This window comes from Littorina saxatilis, linkage group LG3 (genome assembly GCF_037325665.1).
Source record: "Littorina saxatilis isolate snail1 linkage group LG3, US_GU_Lsax_2.0, whole genome shotgun sequence".
In the NCBI taxonomy this organism is placed as follows: domain Eukaryota; kingdom Metazoa; phylum Mollusca; class Gastropoda; order Littorinimorpha; family Littorinidae; genus Littorina; species Littorina saxatilis.
This window is the reverse complement of record NC_090247.1, coordinates 24,902,909-24,910,777: the sequence shown is the minus strand read 5'-3', so window position 1 is coordinate 24,910,777 and position 7,869 is coordinate 24,902,909. Positions and strand designations below refer to the sequence as shown.

Sequence of the window (7,869 nt, the reverse complement as noted above, 5' to 3'; positions counted from 1 at the left end):
TCTTGCGCTGCAATCAAAGACGACTCTGACTCTGTTGGGTTTTTCCGGGTGGTAGACTCCATGGTGAGGTATGTACCACACGGAGTTGCTGGGGTGAATATCTTCTTGAGGAATCTTCTCTGCTTCTCCGCTCTCAATTAGATCTTCCATGAAGGACATGTAATGTTCTTTGTACATAGGTCTCTTCAGGAGTTGTTTCTGCAAGGCTAGAGCGCGGTGAAGAGCACCTTGGCGATTGTTGAGTAGGTCAGGATTTTCTTGTTTGAAAGGAAGTGGCATTTCATAGAAGCCGTCGCTCATCCGATGGATGCCTTCAGTGAGAATTCGAAGAAACAAGTGATCATCTTGGGACATCTTCTGAGTATCATGGTCAGTGAAATCTCTCTCCATGAGATGCAGAAGTTCACTAGTAGTGACCTCCTGAACTTGAGTCTTGTAGACATGCGTCACGAGGCCAGTGTATGCAACAGCCTTAGTGACAGAACGATGGCTTTGGCCGACTGCGTCAAAGGGTTCGACTTGCGGGGGGGACCCACCGATGACACTCCAACCAAGACAGGTTTCGATGGCGAAGGGCTGGCGGGCATCTCCTGTGATGCATTGCAAAGGGGCCAGCGCTTGAGGACAATTGTATCCAATGAGCAACCCTATGGGACAATCCAGTTTGGGGGTTAACATGTCTTTCACTCCAAACAGATGGGGCCAACAGCTTGCCTCGTCGCGATATAACCTTCGTGGTTGAAAACGACGTTAAACACCAAATAAAGAAAGAAAGAACAGCTTGCCGTTTCCGGTGTTGGAATGTGAGTCTCGTCTACTGGTATGTGATCCCTTGAAAACGACTCCGGAAGGTCTACAACAGTTCTTGAATGGAATCCTCTCACTTGCAGGTCTGTAAATTTTTTCCAGGTGATCAGTGCACTGTTGTTGGTCAATGTTGTAAGTCGAAGCTTGGCAGGCTTGCAGGGTGCCTGTAAATCCTTGACAACATTCTCCGTGACGAAGGTAGAGTCTGACATGGTGTCAACGAGAGCGTAGACTAACTGTTCCTTCTGTGGATTGCTTTTAGACAATAAAAAGACTGGGATGATCATTGACGTCAGAGATCCGTGCTTCTGACCTGAAAGAACTCCAAGGCTTCCACGATTACCCTCCTCTCTGGGGGGGTGATTAGCAGTCTCTTGCTTGTAGATTGCCTAATCTTTTTGGTTCAGTTTGACGGGTGTCGTTGTGTAGACTGGTAGGGTGTCTCTTGTTACATGTAGAGCACTCACTGCGATTCCGACACTGCTTCGACATGTGCCCTGGATTCAAAAAGCCAAAACAAAGTCTCTCTTTCATCACGAACTCCCGCCTCTCTTCCATGTTCTTCCTGGCGAAGCTACGACAGTCGGCCAGGTTGTGATTCTTGCGCTTGCAGAACTTGCAGTCTTGCGACAGGTCACCGTTGGTGAAAAAGACTCTTTTGTTGACCGATTCTCCTTTGTCCTGACGATTTGTGACAGACTGAAGAATTTGAGGTCCACTCAGTAGAGCCGGATCGTTGGCAATGTCCGCTTCATCCTTGACGAATGATGACAATTCTGCGAAAGTGGGATATCGCCCTTTGTCTTTCCGTTTCATAGCAACAACCCGATTCCACCTTGTGGACGCCCAATCTGGGAGCTTCTGCGCAATTTTCTGTATTTTTTTGATATCGTCGAGACTTCTCAAGATGGGAAATTCTTGTTGCGCAGCTTGGCATTGAACAAGGAAATCGGAAAACTTTTGGAGAGCTGACTTGTCCTTGTTTTGAATCTTAGGCCAGCTGTTCAATTCACTCATGAAGGCGTCTGACGTGATGAACTGATTTCCAAATCTCTGATCCAGAATGTCTTTGGCTTGCTGGTAGGCCTTTTCACTTCCTAGGAGGAAGAAGCCGCTCACAGCTTCTCTAGCAGAACCACCCAGATAACGCTTCAAGTAGTGAATCTTGTCCGAAGCTGGAATGCCCTTGCCTTCTATGAGTGCAGAAAAGGAAGCCTTCCAATCGGGGTACAACAGAGGGTCTCCAGTGAACACAGGTGGCTCGGGAATTGGAAGTCGACTTGCACCTATCGCTTGAGAAAGAGTCTCAATGAGGGATTCATTAGGGTAAGGTTCACGTGCTGTTGCATCAGTCAAGTGAGACCGTGTCTGTGAAGGCCTATGATGATGGCTTTGATTGACATGTGACTGAGTCATGTAGCTAGCGTGATCTTGACCAAGTTGAGATTGTAACTCATCTTGCACATTCAGGTTTGACTGAGAGTGACAGTTTGTGGTGTGGAAGTATTTTTGGAGTTCTTGTTCGAAAACTTCCAGTTTTACTTCTTCCATTTTTATCTGAGTCTCAAGTTGCTGTTGTGCAAGTTTACGTTTTAATTGGGACAATCTTCTATCTGCATGTTCGATTTCATCCAGATTCTGATTTTCTTCCAGTTTAGCTTGAAGTTTGGTTTTGAGGGCTGCTGCTTCAGCTGCAACTTTGATTCTCTGGGAGGACACTGACCACTGTTTGGATGAGGAAGTCCTGACTGAGGTCGCCTTAGACGACGCTGCAGACCTGGTCAATCTAGCTGTCGATCTAGGAGAGGGAAGACTCACTTGAACTATGCTAGTGATCATTGAGACTGCAGAACTGTTCACTTCTGAGAGGGCGGTGTCCAGATTTTCTTCAGACCCCAACTGCCTCAATTGATCTGCTATTTCGTTTATGGAGCCAAGTCTTGATTTTATGTTTGATTTTTGCAAGGCAAGTTCGTGTGAATCATTGTTGTCCATGAGAAGGGCATTGGTTTGAGACAAAATCAACATAAGTTCAGAATGTCGTGTCCAAAAGGTTCTAGAAAGGGCTTCAACTCTGTGCTCTCTACCCTTTTAGTTAAATTGAGGTGAGTATTCTTAGAAATAGTCATTTTACTTGTAAAAAATACATATTTAGGCATGTTTGATGCTACAAGACATTCTCTTGCAATAGAAACTAACACAAAAACATTTTTAAACCATGTATTGTTGGTGCAGAGAATGATTGGACGGTGTGGGTGGCAGGGTTGAAGAATATGTGGATTACCTAAACTGTGCAAAAATAAATATATTGCACCAATTTTCATACCAAAACGAAAACATTCATTCCTGTGCTGTTGTATTCAATGTATGCTATTGAGGGCACTCAACTTGGCTAACTGGAACACTTTTAAGATAAAAGGTGGCCTTTGCATGGGTTATTTGACCGCCGCCCAAATAAGGGTACCCCCAAAATAAAACTGGTAAAAATGTAATGTATCAACTCAAAAGTCGATTAAAATTCATAATCGCTGTATTTTGAAAACGTTGTTTGTTCTCATGTGTTTACACAACTAGCACATTCCGGCAAGTGTCTATACTCAAAAGAAACTTTGGCAGTACTTGAAACAACCATCTGTCATATATACATGCGAAGTCAAAAATATGTGGGATATAAGTCAACAAACCTGTGGCAGTTTTTAAAATATTATTTCGTGAAGATTTGAAAGTGTACTCAAACGGTTGAACTACGCCTCGTGTGTGGACACACATTCCTGAAAGTTTCAACGCGACCCACTTGGTCATTGCTAAAATCCATGGATTTTAGTTGACTTGGGTATCCCTCAAACTTGACACATAAACATTTCATCCGTGAGATCGACACATACACCAGTAGGTACAATGGCACAACACTAGAAATATGCAAGATGGCGAAATAAAACAACCTGTTCTGGATGGATAATCAAGTTGACTTTCTCTTCGTATACAACAGTGACCCAGTTGTGCCTCAGGAATTGTCGTCGGCTTTTTAAATGGTACCCGAAGTTTTTGTCACATCTCGGGAACAACCCCCCCGCTTTCCCACGGACACAAGATGATCTTCAATACACCCGACCTAACGCCAACCCTTAGGTGAATTGTGAGCTTATCTTGATTTGGATTGTATTGATGGACCTCCTCTCTCTCCCAGCACCGATCTCACTGGTTTCGGAGCCGCTCTACACGCCCCCGCACTTTTCTTGATCCACTGATTTCGACCAATATTAATTTTTGTAATCGTGCGTAACCTCTACTTATACGTCGATGCTAAACTGCAGCCACACCAAGCGGCATGTAATCGACCACTGTACCACAACCGACACAGGGCTGAGACGGTATCATATCAACTTCGGTCCACGTGTATTCTGGTCAGCGGTATGATATATTGTGTTTCCCCTCACAGTCGGAATATTAGATCTGGCCAGTAAATGTTCAACTTTGTATGTATGCGTTTTTACTGACCTTCAAAAGACAAGTTGGTGGGTAGGTCATATTCTGAGATAGGAAAATGGTCGCTCCTTGCATGAAACGGCATAAAATAAACAATAATAAAAAATGCTTTCCGGCCCTGCACACACACACACACACATAACACGAAACACTGTATGCTAGGCTACTGGACCAACAACGGATTGCATCAATGATAACACATTTTTCTTGCGCGTGATAAAAACATTCTTTTTACTCAGACACATACCAAAACTTCAATATGCATGCACTTGTCTCACAATGGCCTGTCAATGTTTTGAAGAAGTGGTTATAAGCCGCATTTCTATTCAAATGATTTTTTTTAAACAAATAAGGGTAAGTAGTATATCGGGCATCATTTTTAATGTTATACAACTGCTTGAGTTATCAAACTGAATTGCAGTATCATATAGTACGGACCGAGTCAAAGACAAATCTGTTAAATTAGCTTTCTTAAATCATAAAAACACCTACCAATAGAGAAGAGAGCGAGAGTGCACGATTCTGGAAAGTTGAATGTTGGGATCGATGTAAGCAGCTGCTCTTCCTAATAATTATACACAATTTTTGTGGTTTTCAGTTTCTGCCGGTGAGATATTTGCTGTCACATGGCATGTTTTACTGGATCACACTGAGATTATAGTGTTTTCCTAAGTCTAGATTTCGCCTAAAACGTACATTCAAGGTTCAAGGATGCTACTTGATTTACAGTTGATGGTAATTAATTCAATATTTAATTCTCTGTGTGTATCATATTACCGAAAAAAAGCCAGTCAGCACGCACACGCACACACACACACACACACACACACACACACACACACACACACACACAAACACACACACACACACACACACACACACACATAATAATAATAATAATAATAATAATACGAATATTTATAACGCGCACATATCTCACCAACAGGTGACTCAAGGCACACACACACACACACACACACACACACACACACACACACACACACACACACACACACACACACACACAAACACACACCAACACCAACACTGCGGACGCACACACACACACACACACACACACAGACACACACAGACACATACACACACACACACACACACACACACACACACACACACACACACACACACACACACACCGCCCTGATATGGCCCTTCGTGGTCGGCTGGGCGTTAAGCAAACAAACAAACAAACACACACAACGAGTCCCATTTTGGTATTTATCCGGAGTTAATACATGTCTTCAATTTGGTTGTGACCTAGTTCAGAAGCCCCCGCCGTAACAAGTAACTTGTAAGACACCCTATCAAAAATAATCATTTGGTTTCTTTTCTGTAGAAAGTCACATCTATGAAAAATCAAGGGAGGTAAAGCTCTCAACTTCATTTTCGTCTTGAGCCTTGGCGTGGTAAGTCGCATTGCCAGGAAAAAAAACTTTTCCCACCCACCACACCCATGAGAGGGATAGTACTTCTGGCTCCAATCCGATCCACTGATGACAGCTTCCCCGGATGATTTTGCTTGAATGTGTATGCAGGAGTGTTGAGTTGGCGAGAATATGATTTATCTCCTGTTCGTATTCCAAAGGGAGGTTGCTTGTTTATTGCATTTGTTGTAGCTCTAGCGGAGGCGGTACAAAGCTGATGTCGTGTTGATTTTGTATGTTAGACCTGATATATGTAGTATTGTTGTGTTAAAAAGAAATCCGGATAAGACCAGCTTTGATTCAGGATAACCGAACACCTGCTTTGGGACACTGGGTTTGTTGTTTAGGGTTATGTCCAACCTCTTATGTATCCTTTTCCTATGCTGTTGCAGGTCTTGTAGGTAAGGGTTATGTCCAACCTCTCGCACAGTACCTCAATTGCACGTCTTGTAGGTAAGGGTTATGTCCAACCTCTCGTCCATTATCTCAATTGCACGTCATGTAGGCTAGGGTTATGTCCAACCTCTCGCACAGTACCTCAATTGCACGTCTTGTAGGCTAGGGTTATGTCCAACCTCTCGCACAGTACCTCAATTGCACGTCTTGTAGGTAAGGGTTATGTCCAACTTCTCGCACAGTACCTTAATTGCACGTCATGTAGGCTAGGGTTATGTCCAACCTCTCGCACAGTACCTCAATTGCACGTCTTGTAGGCTAGGGTTATGTCCAACCTCTCGCACAGTACCTCAATTGCACGTCTTGTAGGTAAGGGTTATGTCCAATCTCTCACACAGTATCTCTATTGCACGTCTTGTAGGTAAGGGTTATGTCCAACCTCTCGCACAGTACCTCAATTGCACGTCTTGTAGGCTAGGGTTATGTCCAACCTCTCGCACAGTACCTCAATTGCACGTCTTGTAGGCTAGGGTTATGTCCAACCTCTCGCACAGTACCTCAATTGCACGTCTTGTAGGTAAGGGTTATGTCCAACCTCTCGCACAGTACCTCAATTGCACGTCTTGTAGGTAAGGGTTATATCCAACCTCTCGCACAGTACCTCAATTGCACGTCTTGTAGGTAAGGGTTATGTCCAACCTCTCGCACAGTACCTCAATTGCACGTCTTGTAGGTAAGGGTTATGTCCAACCTCTCGCACAGTACCTCAATTGCACGTCTTGTAGGTAAGGGTTATGTTCAACCTCTCACACAGTACCTCAATTGCACGTCTTGTAGGTAAGGGTTATGTCCAACCTCTCGTACATTATCTCAATTGGAGGTTAGGGTTATGTCCAACCTCTCGTACATTATCTCAATTGGAGGTTAGGGTTATGTCCAACCTCTCGTACAGTATCTCAATTTTAGGTTAGGGTTATGTTCAACCGCTAGTACAGTTCCTCAATTGCACGTCTTGTAGGTTAGGGTTATGTCCAACCTCTCGTACAGTATCTCCATTGGAGGCTAGGGTTATGTCCAACCTCTCGTACAGTATCTCAATTGCACGTTCTGTAGGTTAGGGTTATGTCCAACCTCTCGTACAGTATCTCAATTGCACGTCTTGTAGGTAAAGGTTATGTCCAACCTCTCGTACAGTATCTTAATTGGAGGTTAGGGTTATGTCCAACCTCTCGTACATTATCTCAGTTGGAGGTTAGGGTTATGTCCAACCTCTCGTACAGTATCTCAATTTTAGATTAGGGTTATGTCCAACCGCTCGTACAGTTCCTCAATTGCACGTCTTGTGGGTTAGGGTTATGTCCAACCTCTCGTACAGTATCTCCATTGGAGGCTAGGGTTATGTCCAACCTCTCGTACAGTATCTCAATTAAACGTCTTGTAGGTAAGGGTTATGTCCAACCTCTCGTACAGTATCTCAATTGGAGGCTAGGGTTATGTCCAACCTCTCGTACAGTGTCTCAATTGCACGTCTTGTAGGTAAGGGTTATGTCCAACCTCTCGTACAGTATCTCAATTGGAGGTTAGGGTTATGTCCAACCTCTCGTACAGTATCTCAATTTTAGGTTAGGGTTATGTCGGTCCAACCTCTCGTACAGTATCTCAATTGGAGGTTAGGGTTATGTCCCACCGCTCGTACAGTACCTCAATTGCACGTCTTGTAGGTTAGGGTTATATC

The 7,869-nt window shown here is 43.9% G+C and overlaps 1 protein-coding gene across 1 annotated transcript in view; it reads right to left on the bottom strand.

Moving 5' to 3' along the window:
• The window catches only part of LOC138961146 (uncharacterized), a 3,353-nt gene extending 707 nt beyond the window's left edge, over positions 1-2,646 (bottom strand). The window contains exons 1-2 of the mRNA XM_070332744.1: positions 1,275-2,646; positions 1-647 (exon numbers count right to left, since the gene is read on the bottom strand). The exon at positions 1-647 is cut by the window's left edge and continues 60 nt beyond it. Of these exons, the coding sequence (XP_070188845.1) occupies positions 1-647; positions 1,275-2,646 (2,019 nt within the window). The remainder of the gene's footprint in view (positions 648-1,274) is intronic.
• Between the last annotated feature and the right edge of the window lie 5,223 nt (positions 2,647-7,869).